Here is a 27706-nt window from a genome sequence, read left to right on the forward strand (position 1 = left end):
GTATAATATTAAATTACTTTCAGGTATAAAACTTAGTGGTTTGAGATTTGTATATATGCAAAATTATTATTACAAATTAGTTTAGGTAACATTCACCACCACACAGAGTTACAAAATTATCTTAAAATGATGAATTCTTTTGTTATTGTCTTTGTTTGGGGTCACACCTGGCTTTGCTCAGAAATTGCTGCATGCAAATGTCTTACCTGCTGTGCTATTTCTCTAGTCCAAAGAGATGAGAACTTTTTTGTTTTAAGGCCACACTCAGCTATATTCAGGATTTACTCTTGACTCTGCATTTAGAGATCACTCCAGGAGGTCCTCAGGGTATTATATGGGATGCTGGGGATAAAAATAATGTCAGCTGTGTGTAAGACAAGTGCCTTAAATACTAAACTATCTCTCCAGCCCCAAGATATACGCTCTTGGAAACTTTCAAATATATGCAAAGAGAGTAGAATTTGAAAGTTCTTATAAACTATAATCAGAGTTTATAAACTATAATCACTAGTTTTACACTATATCCCTAACATTTTTCAATCTGTGGTATTATGATGTGAATTAAGAATAAGTTCCATTATGGGGCCAGAGAGATGGTTCTAGTGGTAAGGGTCTGCCTTGCAAGCTCTACCCTAAGATGGACCGCCCTTTGATCCCCCGGCGTCCCATATGGTCCTCTAAGCCAGGAGCAATTTCTGAGCTAATAGCGAGGAGTAACCCTGGCGTCACCGGGTGTGGCCAAAACCCCCCCAAAAAAAAGAAAAAGAAAAAGTTCCATTAATATGTGGGGGTTTGTTTGTTTTGGTTTTGGTCCACACAAGGCAGTGCTCAGGGGTCACTACTAGTAGTGCTTGGGGCACTATATGGGACGTGAGGAATCGAACTCGGGTTGGCAGAGTGCAAGGCAAGTGCTCTACCTGCTGTACCATCTCTCTAGCCCCACCATTGACATTTTTGGGTAAAAGAAAATGACATGGTTTTTTTTTCCTTTGGAGGGCACACCTAGCAGTGCTCAGGGGATCTGCACTTAAGAATTATTACTCCGGGTAGCTCTCGGGACTATTTGAGAAGCTGGGGATCAAACTTGGCTTAGCTGCATGCAAGGCAAGAACTGTAGTATTGCTTCAGTCTCATAACTCAGATTTTTATGTTAAATATAATGTGGTTATAGAAATAATACTGAGATTTACAGCTTATAAAATAATTTTTATGAAGAAGCACTCTTTGAAATTTGTGTTTAGGCATTTTGTTTTCAAAATTTCCAGTCGCATGTGCTTCTGTTGTAATGAAGTAAACAAAATAGATAACTTAATGATACCAGAGCCCTAAGTCTTTATGGCCTGCATTTATATTTTCATATATTTTCCCTAATTCCTATAATGTTTTTCTAATGAATCTGAGACTCTACTTCATTGGTGGTAATGATTGCATTATATCTAATTCAGAGCTTCTTTTTTTTTTTTTTCCTTCTGGCTTTTGGGTCACACCCGGCAGTGCTCAGGGGTTACTCCTGGCTCCATGCTCAGAAATTGCTCCTGGCAGGCACAGGGGACCATATGGGACGCCGGGATTCGAACCGATGACCTTCTGCATGAAAGGCAAACGCCTTACCTCTATGCTATCTCTCCGGCCCCTAATTCAGAGCTTCTATAGCAATGATTTTTAGAATTCCTTTTGAAATAATTACTAGTTAGAAAATAATTCAGAAAAATTGTTATCTTAGCTTTTCTAGATTAAAATTTTTCCATTTACTATCTATTCACTGTAGTACAGAACTAATGTAGGAGAAATTTTAACAACTTTACACTAACCTTGATATTAGTTTGGCCATGACATTACTGACAACAATTCAAAGTTATCACTTGAAACATTTTCCCTAAACCTTATTTCTCAGGCAGTTTTTTTCTCTACCCTAAATTAACCCAGGGTCAGCTTCCATAAAACTAGGAAAAGTCCCTATCCCCCAGAGATCCAAATAATTCAAACTAGCCTGTTTGGAATTGTTTGCCCTACCGTGCCTATTTTTTTCCTGAGGAAACCCCAATTAAAGCCTCCACCTTTTGCTCTGCTTCTGCTTCCTCTGTGCTTTGATGTGGAGCATTGTTCTCTTCTGGAAACTGTGGTAATAAAAGATTTCCTTTCAATGATGCTGGTGCCTTTCGAAGTTGCCAGTTATGTCCATAACTTAGAACCCTAAAAATAGGAAAGAAATAAGTTATTCAAAAGATAATTTGTAGAAGAGAGAACCATCATGTTAAAATAATTCAGAAAAAAATCAAGAATTTATCACTTTAATATAGTAAAGAACATAATGTATATTTCTTTTGGAAGGCCCTCATTATAGGTGCCACTTGATTTTTTTTTTAAATTAAGGTAATGTGCTTACAAGGTATTGACATTTATGATCTAAGTGCATAGTCACTTGATATTTTTGGTGTTGGCCATACCCTGCTGTGTTCAAGGCTTACACTGGGCTCTGAGTTAAGGGATCATTCCTGGGAGGTTTGGGGTATCCAATGTGATGCCAGGGATCTAACCCAGGCCAGTCTCATGTAAGGCAAATGTCCTGCCATGTACAATCACTCCAACCTCATTCACTTGATGTTTTTGTCTTATACTAGTTTGACAATTTAGAAAATTGTCTTACTTTATAAAAGTAATATATAATTTTCTTAATTATATATATATCTAAATAAGAAAGCATTATATTCATTTTAGAAAATTAAAGATAGGGAGCCGGAGAGATAGCATGGAGGTAAGGCGTTTGCCTTTCATGCAGAAGGTCATTCGTTCAAATCCCGGCCTCCCATATGGTCCCCTGAGCCTGCCAGGAGCGATTTCTGAGCGTGGAGCCAGGAGTAACCCCTGAGCGATGCCGGGTGTGACCCCCCCCCAAAAAAAAAGAAAAAGAAATTAAAGATAGGATATATAAGGAAGAAGAAAAAAACTGGGGGGAAGGAGAGGCATACCTGGCTGTGTGCAGGGCTTTTCAGCTCTGTGCTTGGTTGTAATTCCTGGTGTAGATCAGGAGACCATAGGGGGTTTCAGGGATCGAACCCAGACAGTTGCTTGCAAGACAAGTACCCTACTCGCAGTGCTATGTTCTAGCCCCAATAGCCTAAGAACTGAAAACAAAGGCCAGAACCATAGTAAAGAGCACATAGTGTCCTTGCCTTGCTAGCAGTTGAGGATGGTTAGAACGCTAGCATTCCGGCCTTCTAAATGTTTCTTAATACAGCTCCAGGCAAAATTTATCTTTAGTTGCCAAGATGTTCATAATTTTAGGGGCCAAAGCAATGGTAGACAGGTAGAGTGTTTGCCTGGCATGTGACTGGCTCACGAGTTCAATCCCAGCTTCCTATTACTGCTCAGGGGACCATATACAGTATTGGGGATCAAACCAGGGTCAGCTGCATGCAAGAAAAAACACTAGTCAGAGAAACAATAGAAAAGAACTTCCCAGCATTGAGGAGTGTGTGCACCCAAATCTAAAAGTCCTGAAAGTTCCAGTGAAAATAGACCCAAATAGAAGAATTCCAAGACACATTATAATCTTGATGAAAGCCAAAGGCAGACAGAATATTGAAAGCAACAAGATCAAAGAAATAACTCCTATACAAGGAACTTCCATAAGAATCACAGTAGAGGGGCCAGGGCAGTAGGGTATTTACCTTGCATGAGCTGACCCTGAATGAACCCGGGTTTGATTTCTGGCATCCGATATGGTCCCCCAAGCCTGCCAGGAGCAGTTTCTGAGTAAAGACCCAGGAGTAAACTCTGAGCACCGCTGGATGTAGCCCCAAAACCCAGAGAGATTAAAAAAAAAAAAAGAATCACAATAGATCTCTAGAGAATTAGAACAGGGGTCAGGGTGTGTATGTTGCATATGTCTCATACTGGTTTTATCATAAGCACAGCAGAAGTATGATCTCTAAGTATGATTCCCAAGCACAGAGCCATTTGGGTTGATTATGTAGTATACATACAGAAATCTAGAGAAGTCTCATCTATGTGGTAGTTTCAAATCAATGGTAGAGTATCAAAATCAGGTTTGAAACTGGCACCAAGTAAATAAAGCCTTTAAAAGATAAAGACAATTTAGTATTATTATTAATTAGTATCAGTATTATTCTTTATTCTTACTAGATGTTAAATATTTATTAACTGCTTTACACAACACTCATGAAAACTCCAGAAACTACAGTGAGTGATTACTAATTCTTAAATTTTAGATGGCTGAAAAGCTTTCTAGATTACAAAACCTTCCTATTAAAGATCGACATTATGATTAATATAATGAATCCATATATAGAGAATGATTTTCTTAGTGGTACAGACAAAAGGGGAACAGACAGGGTGAAATGAATGATATGGCCCTAAAGAGAATCACAGGTAGTGATGGTGCCTGATAACCTGGATGACCAGACACCAATGATAACTGTATCAGAATTCTCTCCCCTTTTTTGTATTACAATTTTGTTTAAGGGCCACTCCCAACAGTACTCAAAACTTACTCCTGGATCTGAGCTCAGGGATTACCCTAGGCAAGGCTCAGGGCACCACGTGGGATACTGAAGACTAATTTTGGATTAGTGTGCCAGGCATTTAACCACTGTACTAGCATTCTGGGGCACTATCCCTTCTCCTCTTTTAATAGCCCATGTTATTGGAACATTATAAAGAAATGTTTGTTCACCCCTCACCTCCCTTTGTTAAAAAGGTATAAAAGACAAAAGGCTTTTGCCTTTATCTGAAAAAAAAATTTTTTTTAACTTTTACGTCATGGGAGTTTTATTCAATATATTCTAAATTTTTGCCAATTAATGGTCTTGTGAAATTTTTCAGAATATGAAAATTTATATGATTTCTACTTCATATAAATAAATTAAGATTAAGAAATAGAATCATACTTGTTCAAGAGAAGACAGTCTTCTCTTGAGTTGAAAAAGCATAGAATGGCTTTTTGGAGACAGTTTTATACTATTTTTCCAAATTGTCTTGACCTGGAATTCTCTGCCTATGTAAAATTAACTTTGAATGTTGTCATAGGGAAAGTCTTGGACTCTGGATGATCCTTTTGTGTTTTGGTTTTTGTGCGGTGTCCTGGCTCTGTGCCCAGAAATTGCTTCTGGCTTGGGGGACCATATGGAACATTGGAGATGGAACAGAGGTCGGTCCTAAGTCAGCCATGTGCAAGGCAAAAGCACTGCACCACCACTCCAGCCCCAATCAAAATCTTTAGATTCTCATTTATTTATTTAGGTTTTTGGGTCACACCTACAGGTGCTCGGGTTACTCCTGCCTCTGTGCTCATAAATCGCTTCTGGCAGGATCCGGGGACCATGTTGGATGCTGGGAATCAAACCTGAGTCCGTCCCGGGTCGGCCATGTGTAAGGCAAACGCCTCACCGCTTTGCTATCCCACCGGCTCAAGGATCTTTAGATTTTTTTGTAGTTTTCCCCTCGAAGGGAAACTAAGGAAGTTTATGCTTCTCTGGGCAGAGTCTCAGTGTCTTTATCTCCAAAGAATTGCATCTCTAGAGTGTAGAGAGATAATACAGCAGGTATTCTAACCTGAGTTCTATCCCTAGCATCCCATATGGTCCCCAAAGCCTGCAGGAGTAATTCTGAGAGCAGAGCCAGGAGTATCCTCTGAAATCCCAAAAACAAAAAAAAAGAGTTTAATTTCAAAAGGGAGGCTTTTGGACTAGTTCTTGGTGGGCCAGTTCCTTCTTAAAGCTCATTACCAGGACTACCCTATCTTTCAGCCTGCAACACAGGATATGTCTGTTTCTTTGTGGATTGCAAATGACTGACTAAAACAAGAAAGAACACCTATTTTAGCACTTATCACAGAAGTGTTGGGCTAAAGAGATAGTACAAGGAGAAAGGTGCTTGCCTTGCATGTGGTCTATCTTGATTTCATCCTGCACCCTGCATCCTGCATCCCAGCACTGCCAGAAGTGATCTCTGAGCACAGAACCAGGAGTAAGCCCTAAGCACAGCCATACAACAACAACAACAACAACAACAAAGTGCACTGAGTTTGCAGTGTTTTAATAAAAATGCAGAAGCAGGCAAAGAAAAAGCATTAAAGTTCATTACTTCTGGTGGTGCTCAGGAAATCATATAGGCCAGGAATTGAATGAGGGGCTTCTTCATTAGCAAAGTTTATTCTCTGCCCTTTCAGCTACCCAGGATTAAAATTATTTTTGAAAAATTTATGATTTTCACATACCATACATTCTGATATATGCAAATCATAATTTATTTGCATTAAGTACCACCAAAAATGATGCCTGAGCAGGGACAGGAGAAAGTCTTGAACATTGTTGGATAAGGCCCCAAAGCCAAGCCAAAACAAAATCCTGATTTTTACATGAGGCAATGGTGGAGAGAAGCAGACACATTGGTAGAGGGTGAGATGCTGGAGTGTTTTTTAGGGGTCTCAAACTCAATTTACCTGGGGACTACAGGAGGCAAAGTCGGGGTGATCCTTGAGTGCAAAGTCAGTAGTAATCCTTGAACATTGGAGGTTGTGACCCAAACAACTAAAACAAAACAAAACAAAAAAAGATTCCTCTAGGGCAGGGCCACAAAATGTTGTACGGGAGACCTCAAATGGCCCACGGGCCACGAGTTTGAGACCTCTGGTTTAACGCAGAAAAGCATACCACTAATAGTATTATAAATCATGGTGTCTAAAATAAAATACATTCTTAAAGAAATATAAAATACTCACAAATATTAACCAAAAATATCCCTAAAATTTTATCCCAAAAATGGAGAGAGGAAATGAGCAAACACTTCTCTGAGCAAGATCAATAGATGGCCAACAAGCAATCATCACTTATTACTAGAGAAATACAAGTCAAGATGACATGAAATATCATGTGATAGCAGAGAGAATGGCACATATAAAAAAATTCTGGGAACCCAAATTTTAACAACCAAACTCAGAAATAAAGGTTCCTGTCAAGTGGGAGGGGGAAGATATAGAAGAAACCTAAAATACATCTTAAAAGTTATTGTTTGTTATTGTTTTAAATGACTCATTGATTTTCTTTTCCCCTTGTAGTTTGTCTCTTCACAAACAACAGACCTTACAACTGAAATATTTCAGGAACTGCTGAAACACTTTTGCTACTATGCAGATGAGTTCCGGAAAGTCATAAAAACTGATATGCAAAGGCAGAAATTTGCTGAACTATTCATGTATTGTGATCATGGGAAGGTAGGACATGCTCCAAAAAGCAGCATTTCTCAAATTGTGCCTTGCAAAAGATCCAATTTTAGATGGTGATTGTTGATAGTAATGATAATTTGACTTTCTAGTATGTTATGTTATGGACTAAAAATAAATTACTAAGGGAGAAAAGAAAACACAAAAATACAATCTAGAGGCCAGACTGATAGTCAGGTGCTTGCTTGGCATGTAGTTGACTTGCTTTTGATTTTGAGCATCCTATATGGTCCCCTGAGCACTGCCAGGAGTAATTCCTAACTGAAGAACCAGGAGTAAGCCCTGAGCATCACTGGGCATGGCATTCAAACTATATACATATTTTGATGAAGTTAAGACTTGTCTCAAAAATTTTCCCAAGCTTTCCTTGGCATCAGCCAAAATACCTTTACTCATAATTCTAGTTGAAACTGTGCTTTCCTTAGAGACCCTTCCATAAATTTACTTATGGCAACTAACGGGAAATTAGATGCCTATTTTCCTCCAGGTTCTCTTGTATAACAATCATTGGCCCAAAATTTTGGACACAAAACAGAAATATGGTTTCAGCATGCACTGGAAGACTGATTAAATCCCTACTGAGAGGTGAATCTTGAAATTTCAAAATAATAGCAGTTTTTTTTTTCTTTTTGGCTAATTTATAGTGGAAATTGATTAGATACTTTTTTTTTAGGTTATTTATTTATTTATTTTTTTGGTTTTTCGGGCCACACCCATTTGATGCTCAGGGTTACTCCTGGCTAAGCGCTCAGAAATCGCCCCTGGCTTGGGGGGACCATATGGGACGCCAGGGGATCGAACCTCGGTTCTTCCTTGGCTAGCGCTTACCTCTAGTGCCATCTCGCCCCCTAGATACTTTTTTTAATTTATGAAGATAGTTGTAACTTTGAGGTAATCCCAATTTACTAAGATTATAGTGAGAAGATTTGTTTGGACATTTGGACATTATTCATTTGGTTGTTTAACTGAAAGCTTGAGCTGGCCATGACCCTCTTTTAAAGATCTTGAAGAAAGTGGCTTTGCAGTAGAGCACTTGCAAGTGTGAGGTCCTGGATATGATCCTTAACTTCCCTCAAAACAATAGAAAGCTCAATGAGATTGAGACTCCAACCCTTTCGGCTTATCAAAGAGGAAGATACTCCCCAGTTGCCATTGTTTACTCATATATAGCCAATATCTTTTTTTCCTTTGTTTTTTAATTGCTTTTGGCTCATACCCAGTGGTTCTCAGAGCATCCTCATGACTGAATCTGAGAGTGTGGGAGATAGAGCCATTGAACTGGGCTTTCTATTTCAAGGAATTTACAGGATTCCAGAGTAAGTGGCAACACCTACCTACTAGTGGTAACTATGAAAGCTAAAGCTTATTGGTAAAAGTTGTAAGTGCTCAGATAAATAGTACTTTGACTCTGTTCATGGTGTAAAGCTGTATTACAATAGATCTATTTTATCTGGGTGATTTAGCCACTACCTGAATATGTAATAAAGATTACCACATGAATAATAGGAACTAAAGTGGCCATCTGAATGTTCTGACCACATAGATTTTCTGTAGTGATCATAGCATTCTTAGGAACTAAATAGATAGGATATTAATAAATTATAGCTAGAACTATTTCTATAAATACTGCTTTGTGGGCAGAATTGAGATACCACAATAGAAAATCAGTTACTCATCTAATTCCCAGATTTAAGGCAATTTACACACCCAAAATTCTGAAAGAAGCACTAACTCCCCTCCCCACCCCCTTTTCTTTTGTTTTTTAAGCCACATCTGGCAGTGCTCAAAGTTAACTCTTGACTCTGTACTTAGGGTTCACACTCCTGGTGGTGCTTAGGGAACTGTACATGGTGCTGGGGTTAGAATCTGAATCAATAGTGTTCAAATAAAATATTATCTGTTCATTGTGCTATTTTTTTACCCTGAGATTCTCTTGAGAAGAAAAGACTTCTTTCAGATTGCCACGAACATATGTTCAGCTCTTTCCCCAACCCTTACTCAAATAGCCTATATATAGCATTTTACAAAATTAACTATGCACTGGGGAAAGGAAAATATCCCAGACTTTCAGATATTATGATTGATTGCGAGATAGAAATATTCCCTAAGATCCCCAAATACCCCAATGAACCAGTGGTCAAAGTTAAGACATACTGATATATGTCATATGACAAATGCTATTTTGACCAAAGGTTATATCATAGGCCAATTAATCTGTGGATTTATCTATATTTCTGGTTCCTAAATAAATAATTGGAATGTACAATATTCAGCAGCTAGTAGATTAATAATCACAAATTGCACAAAAGACTATAATGGAGAAAACACCAATAGAAACTCCTGAACTTTTTTTGGGGGGGGGGCGTCACACCTGGCAGCACTTAGGGGTTACTTCTGATTCTACACTCAAAAATTGCTTCTGGTAGGCTCAGTGGTCCATATGGGATGCCGGGATTTGAACCACCATCTTTCTGCATGCAAGGCAAATGCCCTACCTCCATGCTATCTCTCCGGCCCCAACTCCTGAACTTTTTTGCCTGAATGGTACAAAACAAAACAAGGGGAATGAAAGAGTGTCTTAGAATGCCTGCCTTACATTCCTGAGTTCAATCCCTGGTGCAGCCACATGTACTTCTCACATCTGCTAGCTGTGATTCCAAACTCCATGAGCAGTTTCTGGCTTCACCATAGCCAAGTAGGAGTAAGCACTGAAGCAGAGTTTCAGCCCCCACAGGCACCCCAACTAAAAGAGATGTGTAAGCACCACCATCTGAAAGTATGGCCCCTATTTCCCCTGGCGAACACTATAGCCAAAATGTGTTTACTTCAAATAAAGAGAGCCGCCCCCACCCTGTGAGTTCATGTGTCAGCACAGCAACTAAAGGAGGGCAACTTTAGAGAGGACCTTAGAGAGGACCACAACCGATTGTTGGAATACTATAAACTGATATGCATTCAGTCCTGATTAAGCACCATAGCTACATGCAGGAGCGCCACACCCAGGAATGTGTAGACCCTCACTTATTGCCACAAGGAAGGGAAAGAGGAGGAAAAAAATAACACAAAACAAAAAACCCAATAAGTAACCCAAAATTTCCTTAGAGATTGGATATTAAAAATATATGTGTTTGCAGATGACATACTATATTTAGAAAACCCTAAATTCTCTACCAAAAGGCTTCTAGAAACAATAGACACATATAGCATAGTAGCAGGCTACAAAATTAACATGCAAAAATCAATGGTCTTCTAGAAAAGAAATGGACATTTAAAAAACAATTCCATTCACATTAGTGCCACACAAACTCAAATACCTTGGAGTTAACTTAAGTAAAGAGGTGAAGGGCCTCTAGAAGAAAACTACAAAACCCTGCTTCAAGAAATAAAGGAGGACACAATGAAATGGAGCATATACCCTGTTCATGATTACAAGACTTAACATCATTAAAATGGCAATACTCCCCAAAGCATTGAACAGATTTAATGCAATCCCTCTAAGTATACCCCATGGCATTCTTCAAAGAAGTGGATCAAATACTCCTGAAATTCATTTGGAACAATAAACATCCATGAATAGCTAGAGCAACCCTTAGGTAAAAGAAAAAAGGGAGGCATCACTTTCCCAAACTTTAAATTGTATTGCAAAGCAATAGTAATTAAAACAGCATGGTATTGAAATAAAGACAGAACCTCAAGATCAATGGAATATTTAGAAAATGTTCCCCAGACATATAATCAATTAATCTTTGATAAAGGGGCAAGAAATGAAATATAGAACAAGAAAAGCCTTTCAACAATGGTACTGGGACAACTGGTCAGCCACATGCAAAAAAGCAAAATCAGACCTTCATCTAACATCATGCAAATATGTCAAATCCAAATGGATTAAAGACCTTGATATCAGACCTGAGTCCATAAGGTATATAGAATAACATGTAGGTAAAACACTCCATGACATTTAGATTAAAGGCATCTTCAAAGAGGAAACAGCACTCTCCAAACAAGTGGAAATGGGATTAAAACAATGTGGAGATTCCTCAAAAAACTGAAAATTGAGCTCCCATATGATCCAGCTATACCACTCCTAGGGACATACCCTAGGAACACAAAAAAATAATACAAAAATGCCTTCTGCACACCTATATTCATTGCAGCACTATTTGCAATAGCCAGAATCTGGAAACAATCCAGATGCCTGACAACAGATGAGTGGCTAAAGAAACTGGTACATCTATGTAATGGAATAAATACTATGCAGCCATCAGAAGAGATGAAGCCATGAAATTTTCCTATACATGGATGGACATGGAAAGTATTATGTTGAATGAAATAAGTCAGAGGGAGAGAGACACACACAGAATATTCTTACTCAATTATGTTTTGTTTTTGTTTTTGTTTTTTTTTGGTTTTTGGGCCACACCCGGCGGTGCTCAGGGGTTACTCCTGGCTGTCTGCTCAGAGATAGCTCCTGGCAGGCATGGAGGACCATATGGGACACCGGGATTCGAACCAACCACCTTTGGTCCTGGATCGGCTGCTTGCAAGGCAAATGCCGCTGTGCTATCTCTCCGGGCCCTCAATTATGGATTTTAAGAAAAATAAAAGACATTGTTGTAATAAAAATATGTGTGAATGTTAAGAATGGAATGATAATACAAGTATGGGTTCTGCCTGGCATATGGTCAATATGGGTTCAATCCCTGGCATCCCATATTGTTCCCTGAGCCCAGCCAAGTATTGATTCCTGAACATACAACCAGGAATAACTTCTGAGCACTACTAGGTATGACCCTCAAACCCCTCATATATATATCTAACATATATTATAACATATAATATTATTAATAATTAAGAACTCAGAATAAGTAACTTTACTACATTATTATCAAATTACCTTATTTTGCTTATGCAAAAGATAAACAGATCTGGAAGAGTATAGAATACCACGATTTTATTCACATCTGCTATGTAAAGATATGGTAATTTTATTAGACCAAATTGCTGCCACCACCACCACTTCCCCATTGATAGCTATTTGTCTGTCAAATAGTGATTTCTCTGGAACAGTTTATAAGCACCATCAGAAGTTTGATGTCACCTTGTAGGAACAGGAGTGAACTTTCACTTCTATGATACCAATGAAGGCATCACTCATTCTTTTCATCCTAATCTAGTCTGAAGATATTATGATTGTGTTTACATACCACAGAATCCCTGCAGACCCACTACCTTAAAGACTTCTGTTATCTAGGCATTGGCCTTGACGAGCTGGAAGAAGCAATAGATGCTGTGGGAAAACAAGGTGAATTGGAGAATGGGAGACAAGAACCATCACAAGTCAGGAACTCGATACTTGGAACACAATCATACATTTTTTTCCATTTCTTTTGTTTTGGGGACCAGAGTTATAGTACAACAGATGTTGCACTAGCTTTGTACTATCTGGGATTCAGACCCCAGTATCCTATATGGTCCCCCCAAGCATTGCTGTGAGAGATTCCTGAGTCTAGAGCCAGGAGTAGCCCCAGAGGATGGTTAATTGTGGCCCAAAATAAAAAAAGAATAAACAACTTATTTCTTTCCTATATCATTATTTTTATGTCAAAGTACAACATTTCTGTGTGTTGATTTTATAATCTGATACTTTAGATATCATTCATTGTTCATTGTTTATTGTTGAGTTCTTATGTCAGGGTAGAGTCCAACTATCACTCTTTATAAACTGAAAATAGTGATAACTTCATAGCTTTTTTTTTCATGTGATTCCTTATAATTCCCCATTCTTGCCCAATTACTGTGGCTAGAACTCCCCATACTATATTAAAAAATAGTAGTGACGTGGACATACTTGTCTTGAGTTTGACCGTATCAGAAAATTTTCAGTTAGTCTCTGTTGAGCATGATGATAGCTGTGGGTCTGTGTTTAAGGCAAGAACTTTACCTGCTATTCTATCTTTCTGGTCTCATCCCTCTGGACTTATTTATTATGATACACTCAGGTTCTATGCATATTTCTGTGAACTAAAAGAGCTCATATTTTCTTATAGCTGAATAATATACCATTGTCTGCACATATGAATGAAGTACATACTTTATTCATTCATCTTCTATTGAACATTTGGGGTGCTGGCTCTTTTATGAAGTATTACAATGAACATGAATGTTCTTTTGAATTAGATTGGGGGGGGCTTATATTTGGGACCACACCCAGTGGCACTAGGGGTTACTCCTGGCTCTGCACTCAGAAATTGCCTCTTGCAGGTTCAGGGGACCACATGGGATGCTGGGGATCAAATCTAAAAGTTAGTCGTGGTCAGCAGTGTACAGACAAATGCCCTACTGCTGTGCTATTTCTCTGACCCCTTAAATGAATTTTTTTGTTTTTCTTTAATTGTATGGAAAATCTAAGTGAAACCAAATATAATTGTATGGAAAAGTTAAGCAAAAACAAATATTGTAAAACATGTTTTAAAAACTAAGTTGAGTAAAACACTTATAAATTTATGTTAACAGAATGTTAAATGGACTTGGCATACAAACATGAATGGAGAAGAATTTAGTATTTGAGGGTTGAGAATAGGGTACTTGTCTTTTATGTAGTTGACTCAGACTCAATCCCTGACATTCCATATTTGTCCCCCAAGCCCACTAAGACTGATTCCTGTGTGCAGAGACAGGAATAACCCCAGAGCATTGCTGTTGTGACCAAAAAAAAAACAAAACAACAACAACAAAAAAGAGTTTAGAATTTTACAGATAGCAATATCATCAATGAGAAAGAAGAAATCAGTAAATGATACCGAGGCGAGTGATTTTCCTTACTGAGAAACATCCCCAAAAATCTGATGGCCTCCTTATTAATGGAGAAATATAAGTTCCAATCTTATCAGAGACTTAGTCATGGAAGACAAAATTAGGAAGTCTTAGGGAACACTTGACCATGAAGCAAAGCAGTCCCAACTGATGGGATAGGGACTCAGATTCAACTGATTTCAGACACCACTACTTCAGGGAACTGGAGGGCTCTGCTCTGTTGGGGTGACCATCTAGATTTGACCCAAGCCAAATCTAGAGGCCCCACTGTGACCCCACATCCCCCTAGGCTTAGGTAAAGAGATAGGGAATATTTTGGGTGCAGTGCTGAAATCTGGAGCTCAGGCCATACATATAAAACATTAGAATTACTCTAATGTCCATCACAGAGGGAAGTTTTCAAAATTTATAATGTTTCCATATCAGAAAATAATGCAGCAGTTGAAGACATGGTGTTCTCTGGTTTCATTCTCTGCTGTTTCACTTCCTGTGGTCAGCCACTATTACAGCAGTAAGATATTTTGAAAGAGAACTAGAGAGAGAGAGACCACATTCATCTAATTTTTTGTTACAGTATATTGTTGTAATTGTTCTATTTTATTATCAGTTATTATTGTCAATCATTTATTATACCTAATTTATGAATCTCTAAAGAAATTTTACCATGGGAAGAGGTTATACCGGGTAGTCCTGGGGCTGAGGAGTAATGGGATGTTGAGGGATTGAACCGTGACTTCACATGCAAGACATATGCTCAGCAACCTGAAGCACATCCTCTGCCCCTACATTACAGATTTTCCTTCCCTTTGTTTTTGTTGCTGCCAAGTCAGGGAAGCTCACTCACTCCTTTTCTCGCACTTGATTGCTGTCTTGACCAGGATTATATTTGCCCTGGGGAATCTCACTGGCAGATGCTACCAAGGGAAAATCTAAATTTTGTTATAGTTTTGTGCAGATATTAAAAAAACAATGTCGGGACTGGAGTGATAGCTCAGTGTTAGGGCATTTGCCTTGCTTGCGGCTGACCCAGAACAGATGTGGGTTTGATCCCCGGCTTCCCATATAGGTTCCTCAAAGCCAGGAGCTATATCTGAGTGCAGAGCCAGGAATAACCCCTGAGCGTTACTGGGTGTGGCCCCCAAACAAACAAATAAACAAAAACAATTAAAAAACAATGTTTGCAGGTTTTGGTAAAGCTTCCACTGGAGATTTTATAGATGTGTACTTCTCCCCTTGCTCCCCCAAGTGCTGGGGCTTGAACCCAAGGCTCTACACATGACATTGGAGTACTCTATTCCTGTGTTACTTACATTCCCACAAAATGTTGTATGGAGGGCCGCAAATGGCCCGCAGGCCAAGAGTTTGAGACCCCTGCTTTAGATGCTACCCCAAACCAAGAAAACAAAAATAATTGAAAATTTCCTATTATATTTAGTAATTAAATCAGTAATAAACATTTGTTAAGCATATGATAAACACTACAGGTAAGAAGTAGCTTTTATTTTTATTATGGTGGTGGTGGTGGTGGGAGTGATGATAAAAAAAAAAAACCCTCAAAAGCAGTATTCTAGTTATTTAAAAATCTAAAATCTTTGTAACAATTAATTACAACATTTTTTTAGGTGGGGTTTTTGGATCGGCAGAGGACGTTGGCCTTGCTGGAAATATTCTATGACCAAAGTCCAAAACTAGTTAGAAGTTTACTCCGAAACCCAAGACAATGTAAGTGCTGTTCAAGGGAAACATGACTGGGTCTGGCTCCACAAAACCCACAAAAAAGCCAAAATTCAGGGAGTGCATGCACAGCCTATCTCTAGAAATCCTTCCCATAATGTCTGTCTCCCTAAAGTTGGAGGGATAGTAGTGAGGTTAAGGCACTTGCCTTGTACAAGGTTGATCCAGTTTTGATCCTAAGCACTCTATTATAGTCCCCGAGGCCCTCCAAGGAATGATCCTTCAGTGTAGAGCCAATATTGAGTCCTGAGAACCACTAGGTATGTTCCCCAAACCAAACTAATTTCTTTCTGAGGTTATATTTGTTTTAATCTAGTTATTTCCCACCAGATTCACTTTTCATTGCAACTAAATGTATTTTTCATATACTGCAGTACTGAAAGTGGTCAAATCAGAACTCAATTTTCAATTAATTCAGATGAAGAGATGTTTGAGTGACACTCTGACTGGTTTCGAAATAAGTTGGCAGGTGGTAATTCCAGGTGTTTTGTCTTTGTATTTTCTCTTGCCAGAAACCCAAGATCAAAGATATCTGGTCTTGGCCCTGGGGATTAAACACAGGACCTCATTCTTTTTGTTTTTGTGCCATAACAGTAGTGCTCAGGGGAACTCAGGATTACTCCAAGGTTGGGGTGCATGTAAGGCAAACACCCTACCCAGCTTTTTACTATGAGCCTGGTCCCTATGGCCCTCATTCTTGTCCTTGATGTTTTGCAAACCACGGAGTCATCTTCTGGGCATCCCCTCACAGCAACAGTCTTGGGATCACCCCAGTGCATGGGCAGGTAATGCTTCAGTCTGCTAAGGCTCTTGTCTATAAGCACTCAAAAGTGGAAGCAAGAGACTGTACTTGTGGATGAATTCAGAAGAGATTTTGTTTAAAAGGTTAGAAGGATGGAGCAAAGGTCAGGAAACTCCCACAGCGTGGGAGTGTTCTCTTAAGCAGATTCCAGAAGAAACGGAAACATTATATATTTTTTTAAGGAGGGGGTGGATGAGAACTTTTCACTGGGTTTCAAGTACGCAATTATGCTGAACAGTAGTCAGGGTAGGGCAGGAGTTGAGATGATTACCTTTGGTCTTGGTAGGTTATCAGGCTCATTCCATCTTCACATTCGGTAATTCCTTTCTTTACGACCTCCCCACTAAGATGAACTTGTCTCACACATCCCCTCCCATCACACTCTACGACCAGGATTTAAAGTCAAAATTTTACAACACTGAGACATTTCCAGGCTCCTGTCATTCCAGTTTTAATGACCAACTTAGAATTTTAAGATTTCTAAAACAAATTATTTTCTTCTCCCAAGAATTTTTACTTGTATATTTTTAAAGTACTTAGTCAAATATATCTTTATTAAATTTTCTATCAAAACAAATAGAATTGTGTGTGGGGTTTGTTTAGTTTGGTTTGGTTCCCAAGCAGTGTTTGGAGGCTCAGGTACCACTCCTGGTAATTCCTGACGAGGGCAGTGGTGGTTCAATGCTAGGGCCTGAGGATGTAGTGCTGCTAGGTTCTTGCAATGCTGGGTATTACCCAGGCCACACTGGTGTTACTTGCTGAACCAGCAATATTTGAAAGAGACCACGTGGTGCAGGGAATCAAATTGTGATTGGCTGCTTGCAAGGCATGCTTCTTTTTAAAGTTTGTTTTATTATTATTTTTGTATTTATTTCAGCAACACTCAAGGATTACTCCTGTCTCTGAGATCAGGAGTCATTCCTTGTAGGGTGCGGGGGACCGTATTGAATGCTGGGGATTGAGCCAGGGTTAACTGCATGCAAGACAAGTGTTATACTATACTATCTCTTTGGCCCCTCCCTATTCTTCTTAATATTTTAAAGATAAAGCCTTTGAATGGAGAGATTTCCAAAGTATGTCAATATTTTAGTTCTGTATTAAAGTACATTATATAGATACTTAAAAGTATGTGGAAGATGTACACAGAATATTACTAAATTGTAAATATCCTAACAGTTTTACAGCCTAGCTAATGGTTTTAGAGAGAGGACTCAGTCTTGTAGTATGAGTCCCAATTTTTAGTAATGAATATAAGGTTTCTTTTATTTTGGGGGGTGTTGGGGAGTGAATTTGGGCCATACCTGTAGTGCTCAGGGGCTACTTCTGGCTCTGTGCTCAGGAATCACTCCTTGCAGTGCTCAGGGAATCCTACATAGTGTTGGGTGGGATTGAGCTGGTGTTGGATAAACGCAAGAAAGTTCTTTAATGTTAGAAAAAATTATGTCATTAAACATGATTATGTCTCTATAGTATTATGCTGAGTGAAATAAATGAATTAGAGGGAGAGGGAAAGACATATGATTGCATTCATTTGCAAAATATAAAAAAATAGCATAAGAATAATACCCAAAGACAATAGAAAAAAAAAAAAAAGACTAGGAAGACTGGTCCATGGTAGGAAGCTTGCCACAAGGTGAAAGAATAGGTGTGTGTGTGTGTGGGGGGGGTTAGGACAAAGAAGAGACCACTGTGACAATGATAGTGGAAAATGATCACTCTGAGCAAGAACTGCGTGCTGAAGGAGGTAAAGTAATATGCATGATACCTTTCAATAATTGTATAAACCACAGTGCCTAAAAGGAAAAAAGAAAAAAAGAGAAGCATCTGCCATAGAGGGGTTCCGGGGGGAGGAGTTATCAAAGGGAAACAGATCATTGGTGCAGTGATGGATGTTTGAACAATGCACTACTGTACTCAATCATGAACAACTTTGTAGCTGTGTAACTCTTGATGATTTAATTAAAAAAAATAAGAAAGTGCTTTAATCTCTATACTATCTCTTCAACTCTTTTTCTAGAATTTTGAATCAGATGTCTGAACCAGTTGCGGAGGAAAAGGATTGAGAAAGAAAATAGAAAGAGAAGGAAGGAGGGAGGAAGGGAGAGAAGTGATAATTGCAAAAAGCAAAGCCAGGGAAAGAAAGACTATCATGGATAGAGACTTGATTTTATTTTGCTATTGAAGATATCGAAAATGTTTTTTGAGGCAAAAAAACATGTCTTCTTCCTCATCTTATGCTATGCTTAATATGGGGACCAAAAGTAAAGAATAAATTCTATTTGTATTTAATATGATCAAAGCAAGTCTCCAAGCAACAAAAGAAGAATTATAAAATTTCACAAAAATTTTTATATTTTTTTACATTTTAGAGTAGATTATTTCTTTTTTGTTTATTTGTTTGGTTTTGTTGTTGTGGTTGTTGTTGTTTTTGGGGTCACACCTGGCAGTGGCCAGGGGTTACTCCTGACTCTTCACTCAGAAATAGCTCCTGGCAGGCTTGGGGGACCATAAGGGATGCTGGGATTCAAACCACTGTCTTGTGTCTAAGGCAAATGCCCTACCGCTGTGTTATCTCTCTGCCTCCTAGAGTAGATGATTTCTTTTTTTTTTAAATATAATTATCTTTATTTAAACACCGTGATTACAAACATGATTATAGTTGTATGATTACAGTCATGTAAAGAACACCCCACTTCACCAGTGCAACATTCCCACCACCAATTTCCCAGATCTCCCTCCTCCCCACCCCCCTACACTTGTACTCGAGACAGGCTTTCTACTTCCCTCATTCATTCACATTGTTATGATAGTTTTCAGTGTAGTCATCTCTCCAACTGCACTCATCACTCTATGTGATGAGCTGCACCTACCAGCCCTCATCTCTCTTGTCTCTGAGATACTGTTAAAAATGTCTTTCATTTTTCTTAAATGTGTACATATACACAATTGAATACTATGCAGCCATCAGGAGAGATGAAGTCATGAAATTTTCCTATACATGGATGTACATGGAATCTATTATGCTGAGTGAAGTAAGTCAGAGGGAGAGAGAAAGACACAGAATGGTTTCACTCATCTATGGGCTTTAAGAAAAATGAAAGACATTTTTAAGAGTAGATGATTTCTCGGGGCCGGAGAGATAGCATGGAGGTAAGGCGTTTGCCTTTCATGCAGGAGGTCATCGGTTCGAATCCCGGCATCCCATATGGTCCCCCGTGCCTGCCAGGAACAATTTCTGAGCCTGGAGCCAGGAATAATCCCTGAGCACTGCCAGGTGTGACCCAAAAACCACAAAAAAAAAAAAAAAAAGAGTAGATGATTTCTAATTTATAGCTATCACTACCTTTTAGCTTCCTTTGTAAATGTTTTGTTCTTTATTATGTTTTGTAAAAAAGTAATCATTAATCTTTAAATTGATCCATCTAGTAAACCTGAAAGATGGCTCTTTGGCTCAAGGTGTATATCTGGTCATGAGTTCAAACTCTGATGCTACTTGCTAAGTCAATCCTGGCAGTTCTCCTGTCAGTGAGATAAGATCTTGAGGATGGTCAGTGTCCATGTGCCTCAGTTCTGACCACCTTACAGTGTTGAGTCCTGTAGAATAAAAAAAAAATCAGAAGGGATATATTAAACACCATGCTCAATATGATTTTGAGTATTTTTTTAATGAAGTAAAGTAATTTTACTTATGGAATATGACATGGGGAAAAAGGGATGTTCAAGGGAGTTTTTCCAGAGGGGAGAGATTCAAGGGTATCCCTAAAAGGAAAGGAAAGGAATTAAATTCCCTGTAGATTCCCTGTTGGGATATGAATGTGATCAGCAGGAAAAAAAGATGAATAAAAGTTTTGCACTTATTTTCTACCACTAATTATGCATTATAAGATGAATTATTTAGACATTTTGGTTTTGTTTTCTGCATTAGGGCCATTTGTTGAATTTGAAGAGATAAGCCTGTCTGAGTTTTGGGGAGACATGGACAGTCAGAAACACATTTATGAAGACTTTGATGAACTGTTCTTAGACATGAAAACATTATATTCTCAAAAATTCAATGATGAGATAAATATATTAGACAATCCAGAAAATAAATACAAATATGAGGATCTAGCACCAAGCTTATCAGAACAGCAGAAAGAGATAAGTGTAGAACATGAACTATATGGAGATTTAAGTGACCAAGATGAAGATGGTGGGCAGTCACTGGATCAAAAATCCAACCAAAATTTACAAATAAACAAAATATTCCAACATACAGAAAAAGAATTACAAAGAGAGTCAATAATAGGAAACAGATCTTCTGAACAATTAATAGAAAACAAAAGATCAATGCTGGAACAAGAAATCCACCAAGAATCAATTGAAGAAGAAAGAGAATTAAAAGCAGCACTCAGTGAAATGAAAGAGACAACCACAGAACTAGAAACAAACATAGAATTAAACGGCAAACAAGTATCAAGCACAAAGTCAATGATAATACAAGAATCATATATTAAGGTCCTTCAAAAATTAGACCAGGACATAGACTCATATTTGTCTTCAATAAAACATGGTGTCTCAGGTGAGGATAATTATTAACCTGAGAAAGCTACTCTACAAATTCAATGAAATCTCTCCACAGAAAATGGGAACTCAAATATGTGAAAGGGAGTTAGAAATGAATTCTTAGCGAAAAGAGGATGTTCCAATAGCAAGTTGAAAGGAGCATCGCTCAGGTGGTAAAGTAATTCTACAGCCCAACTTCGCTGGTTTTATTTATTTATATTTGTTTTCGGTTTGGGGCTACACCCGGTGGTGCTCTGGGTTACTCCTGGCTCTGCACTCAGAAATCGCTCCTGGTGGGCTTGGGTGAGCATATGGGACAGTGGGATCAAAGCCGGGTCTGTCCCAGGTCAGCACCATGCAAGGCAAACACCCTACCCCTGTGCTATCAGCAGGCACCCCTCCATGGTTTTTTTTAAAATCTTACCAGAAAATATTTATTTCAGTTGGGATCTTTTTGGCACATCAGTTTATGTAAATCTCAGATATATTTTGCTTCTGATATTGAGCCTAGATCTTAAACAACCAGTTGCATGCAAACCAGAATGTTTCCATTGTTAAATTATCTAGAATTTTGGGTACAGAACTATATAGGTTAAGTTCATTTTTAAGAAAGACATTTGATCATGTAACATATTGAAATATTCACTAGATCTCTGAAAAATCCAAAAAAGTCTATCTACTTTAAATGGGGAGATCAGAGAGATAGCTCAGCAGACTAAAGGTATACTCTGCATATAAGAAGCCCAGTTTCATTCCCCAGGACTATATGGTTTCCCCAGCACCACTGGGAGTGACCCTAGATCCAGGAGTAGCTCCTGAGTACTATGAAGTGTGGCCCAAAACTATGGATTTTTAATATAAAAATAAATAACCAAATAAATGTAGAGCCTGGTATTAAAGCTACTGTAAATTCCTTCTTTTGTTTCAATTTTTAAAGGATCCTGCTTTTTCACACATAAATATTTCCAAAAAGCCTCTAAAAGTCATTTATTAATTTAACTATTATAATTATTTCTATGAATATGTATGTTTTTTATATATGTGCAGGACTTACTTTTGGCTCTGTACTCAGGGGTCACTCCTAGAAGTGCTTAGGGACCATTTGTGCTGCCAAGTTATCCGTAGGCCAACAAGCACCTTCACCCTTGTATAATCACTCTGGCTCTGAAAACCAGGTTTAAGACAGAAATATCCTGTATATTAACTAGTTACTTGGTAGATGACTTTTTGTCTGAATTGCTTGTGCTAACTTAAGCTCTTTTGTTTAAAAAAGTCTAATCTTGGGGCAGGTGAGGTGGCACTAGAGGTAAGATGTCTGCCTTGCAAGCACTAGCCAAGGAAGGACCGCGGTTTTATCCCTCAGCGTCCCATATGGTCCCCCCAAGCCAGGGGCGATTTCTGAGCCCTTAGCCAGGAGTAACCCCTGAGCATCAAATGGGTGTGACCCAAGCCCCCAAAAAAAGTCTAATCTTTTTTAAAGATAATTTAAGTTCTCTCAAGATCTTTGTTTGATATAATATTTTCTAAAGTTCACAGTCTCAACAAAAAATTATTTTTTCTTTCTGTTTTTTTGAGCCATACCCCACTGTGTTCAGGTTATTCCTGACTTTTTGTTGTTATTGTTGTTGTTGTTGTTTGGTTTTGGGCCACACCTGATGACGCTCAGGTTACTGGCTATGTGCTCAGAAATTGTTCCTGGCTTGGGGAACCATATGGGATGCCGGGGAATCAAACCACGGTCTGTCCTGAGTCAGCCACATGCAAGATATTCTACCGCTGCACCACGGCTATGGCCCCTATAGCCAGGAATCACTCATGGTGGTCCTCTGGGGACCATAAGGGATCCCGATATCAAACTGGGTCAAGGCAAGTGTCCTATCCACTGGACTATCACTACAGTCCCCCAATAAAAAATTATTATTTAAAAATCTCTCAACCTGTATGATAGATTCTATGATTAACTAATATGAAATATTTTAATATATTAGCATTATGTTTATTTCTCTGCAAATTAAGTTTACTAATTTTGGTTGTCTATAGAAAGATTTTTTAAAAAATTACAGAAGTTATTCAGACATTAGATTAGTAAGGACTTAATTTTTGCTAGGTATAACTGGGATCCAAAATTACATTGTCTATAAAAACAAACTATAAGCAAAAACAAAATAAAATATTTCTAAGTAGAGGTTTCTTCTTTCTTTTCCAAGCAAAATTCAGAATGTTTTGAAACTTCTTAGCCCTATAAAATCCTCAGTGACTCAAGTACTTTCTTTCTTGTGACTCCTCTAATCATATGATCTAATTTGTTTGGCTCATCAGTATGACCACATTCTTTTTTTTTTTAACTTTATTTAAAGAAAATGCATCATATCATTGACCATAAAACGATTGTTTCCAGATAAGTAAGAGCACAATTGTTAAATAAAAAAGAATAGAAAATGGGGCCGGAGAGATAGCATGGAGGTAAGGCGTTTGCCTTTCATGCAGGAGGTCATCGGTTCGAATCCCGGCGCCCCATATGGTCCCCTGTGCCTGCCAGGAGCAATTTCTGAGCCTGGAGCCAGGAATAACCCCTGAGCACTGCCGGGTGTAACCCAAAAACCACAAAAAAAAAAAAAAAAAAAAGAAGAATAGAAAAAAGGAAAAAGGAAGAGGAAAAAGAAAATGAAAAAATAATTAAAATGTACAGTGTACAAGCACATTTGTGAAAATTATTTTATCTCCGATGAGGTTATTAGGAAATACATTTGTGCCCATATATTATTATGGGATTAATATTTCAGTCAAGTTCTTTTTGGCACATCAGTATGTAAATTCCAGATATATTTTGTTTCTGATTTTTGAGCATAGATCTTAAATAACCAGTTGCATGCAAACCAGAGTGTTTCTACTGTCAAATTACCTAGAATTTTAGATACAGAACTATAATAATTTCATTTGTAAGAGAGCAGAATCTTTTTAAAAAAATGAAAGAAAAAATTTAAAAAGTAAGAAAGAAAGAAAAAATAAAAAGAAATACAGTGGCAAGCAAATTTGTAAAAATTATTTTATCTCCAATGAAGTTATTAAATTCAGACAGTGGCAGAAGGTGTAGTAAGCTCTTGTTGTTAGCTGTCCATTGACATCTAAATCAATGTGTTCCTAGAGGGATGACAACATCAAATAAAATTGACCAGGAATTCAAAACTCTGTTACTGATATTGTGGCTTTTGTGGGGTGTATTTTCAGCTGCCAGGACTCCTGGAAGAATGAGGATGTGTATGTGGAAGGTGCTCTCACTCACTCTAAAAAAAGCCCTGATGATATATAATTATATTCTGAAAAGCAAATAAAGAGAAAGAAGGGAGAGCTATCAAATCCACTTCTTTTTACATTTCAGAATTGATCAGAACCTACACAACTAGGAATTCCTGGTTGTGAAGAAGGCTAGGCAATGTAGTCTTCATTTTTGTATAGCCAATTTGGGGTACAGAATATCTTTTATCACAGAGCTATTCACAACAAAGTGATCAAGTGATTTCTTCGTGGTTGATATGGCACACATTTATAGGAACTTAAATTAAGGACATTTTTGGAGTTCACTATGCATGCTATTCAGCTATTCATTAACTATAAAACATGTATATAGTTGAATTAATACGCTTTTTTTTTTTCCTTCTAGAAAAAGAGAGTGTAAAAGAGAATGTTAAAAATGACAAATCCTGTGAACCCAAGTCCCTGGAAATTGAAGGAAAAATATGGGAAGGTGACTCGTTGTTGTTTTAATTTAAATTAAAGAGTCCTAGTGTTGGAGTGGGAATGGTGAGACCTTTCTCGATTCGATACGGCTCCTGCTGCCCCTTATGCCCAAGGGTCTGAAAGCTGCAGGGTAACAGCAGAGAAACTCACAAAGCAGTCAGATGGAGTTCCAGGAGTCAGCCAACTTTATTTCACAGTCCTAACCTAACATATACATTTCCTCCCATGGCTTCTATGCTGAGCCTTTTCCTAGCAGCTACTTCTATACTGCTGGCTTTCTCAGTCTGTCTCCTTTTCAGCTGCTTTTTCCAGGCTTTTTTCCAGATTACTTCTTGCTGCTGTTACTGCTGCTGCTGCTTTGCTGCTGCTGCTTTGCTGGTGCTGAATCTGATGCTGAATCTCTCTGTTGAATCTTGCTGTTGATTCTCACTTTTGCCTATTCTTGCTTCTGCCTTGCATCTGCCTCTAACTCCCCTTCTTAATTCCCTTCTTCCCCAAGTCAGCCTCCTTTACTCGCCCATTTCAGGTGTGGGCAGTTTTGTTTGTTTGTTTGTTTTTGGTTTTTGGGTCACACCCAGCAGTGCTCAGGGGTTACTCCTGGCTCGACACTCAGAAATAGCTCCTGGCAGGCTCAGGAGACCATATGGGATGCCAGGATTCGAACCACCATCCTTCTGCATGCAAAGCAAATGCCTTACCTCCATGCTATCTCTCTAGCCCAAGGTGTGGGCAGTTCTGAACATTCAGGTGGGCTAAATAAGAAGTTGGGGAGGGCATACCCACAACTCCTCATTAATTGTCTTTTCATTTATATTTTGGAATAAAAACAGAGTTAGTATTAAGTTAAGTCCACTATGTTACAAAGTGTATATTTTATAGGGGAACTCTGGACTTATAACTGGAAGACAAAGTTTGCCAAAGATGAAGAGGAGGAAGAGGCAAATTTAATCTACAAAAATTCCAACTTTGCAGGTATGTGTTAACAACAAAACTAACATATATAAAAATATGATTAATTTAAGTTACTGTTATGTACCCCATGCTAAAGACAGGACTTAGCCAACACATAATGGAAGACTGATTGTTGCAATATTTTGTCCCTAAAATGATGATCTAAACACACATATTAATGTGTTTGGCAATAGTATACACGTGAAATTAATACTTACTATTTTGTTTTAAAATATATTCAGTTTGCCTTTCATGCAGAAGGTCATTTGTTTGAATCCCGGCATCCCATATGGTCCCCCGAGCCTGCCAGGAGCAATTTCTGAGCGCTGCCGGGTGTGACCCCCCCAAAAATATATATATTCATTAGTTTTATTAGTTTTAAGTACTATTATTGGGGTTGGAGCAATAGCACAGTGGGTAGGCCATTTGCCTTGCAATCCTTCGTTCAGTCCCTGGCATCTCAGATGGGCACCCAAGCACTGCCAGGAGTGATCTTTAACCCCAAAGGTTATAAAATATTATATCTCAACACAAATGATTCCAACTATTTTTCACTTTTTCTGGTTTTTGAGGGGAGCAGGGGGAGTTGCAGTGCTCAGTTCTACACTGATTCCTGGTTCTACACTCAGGAATCCCTGCTCAGGGGGACCATATCTGGTGCAGGGGCTTGAACCCAGTCAGTTGTATGTAAGGCAAGCACCTTACCTGCTGCATTGTTTGTCCAGCCCCCAGATAATCTTCTTGCAGGTGGTTTCACATTTAGACATGTAAGACAGGTGAGAATCTATATTGTTTTTAAAATACCTATAAAGAAATATTGAGTAAAAATTACATTCTAGGGGCCGGCGAGGTGGCGCTAGAGGTAAGTTGTCTGTCTTGCAAGCGCTAGCCAAGGAAAGACCACAGTTCGATCCCCGGCATCCCATATAGACCCCCCAACCCAGGGGCAATTTCTGAGTGCTTAGCCAGGAGTATCCCCTGAGCATCAAATGGGTGTGGCCCAAAAAACCAAAAAAAAAAAATTACATTCTATACCTTGGACAGTCACCTACATTTTAATGTGAGATGTGTACTCTCAATCCCTCTCACCTCTCTCCCTCCCCCTCACACACCATATTTCTTTTTTTGGTCACCCGCACCTGGCTGTGCTCAGGGGTTACTCCTAGCTCTTGATTCAGAAATTGCTCCTTGGCAGGGTTGGGGACTATATGGGATGCTAGGGATCAAATGGATTGGCAGTGTGAACACCAAATGCCCTACTCGCTGTGCTATCGCTCCAGCCCCTGTCACCATATTTCTTTAAGTAAAAATTACTTTCCATGGAGCCAGAGTGATAGCAGAATGGGTAGGGTATTTACCTTGCATGCAGTCAACCCCAGGTCATCCTCGGCATCCCATATGACCCCCTAAGTCCACTATTACTGATCCATAAATGCAGAGCCAGAAGTTGACCGTGGCCTCCCAAAACAAACAAACAAACAAACAAACAAAAAACACATTAAAAAACTTATTTTAGGGCCCGGAGAGATAGCACAGCGGCGTTTGCCTTGCAAGCAGCCGATCCAGGACCGAAGGTGGTTGGTTTGAATACCGGTGTCCCATATGGTCCCCCGTGCCTGCCAGGAGCTATTTCTGAGCAGACAGCCAGGAGTAACCCCTGAGCACCGCCAGGTGTGGCCCAAAAACCAAAACCAAAACCAAAAACAAACAAACAAAAAACCAACAACAACAACAACAAACACTTATTTTAGGGGGCTGGAGAGATAGCATGAAGGTAGGGCATTTGCCTTGCATGCAGAAGGACGGTGGTTCGAATTCTGGCATCCCATATGGTCCCCTGAGCCTGCCAGGAGCGATTTCTGAGCATAGAGCCAGGAGGA

General features: G+C 38.8%; 1 protein-coding gene across 1 annotated transcript in view; it reads left to right on the forward strand.

Annotated features, from left to right (window-relative positions):
* EFCAB5 (EF-hand calcium binding domain 5) overlaps positions 1-27706 on the forward strand; it is a 113024-nt gene that overhangs the window by 33049 nt on the left and 52269 nt on the right. The window contains 5 exon segments of the mRNA XM_049789602.1: positions 7079-7234; positions 15679-15778; positions 20518-20784; positions 24799-24882; positions 25755-25847. Of these exon segments, the coding sequence (XP_049645559.1) occupies positions 7079-7234; positions 15679-15778; positions 20518-20784; positions 24799-24882; positions 25755-25847 (700 nt within the window).

The sequence above is a fragment of the Suncus etruscus genome, chromosome 1, assembly GCF_024139225.1.
Source record: "Suncus etruscus isolate mSunEtr1 chromosome 1, mSunEtr1.pri.cur, whole genome shotgun sequence".
Lineage (NCBI taxonomy): Eukaryota > Metazoa > Chordata > Mammalia > Eulipotyphla > Soricidae > Suncus > Suncus etruscus.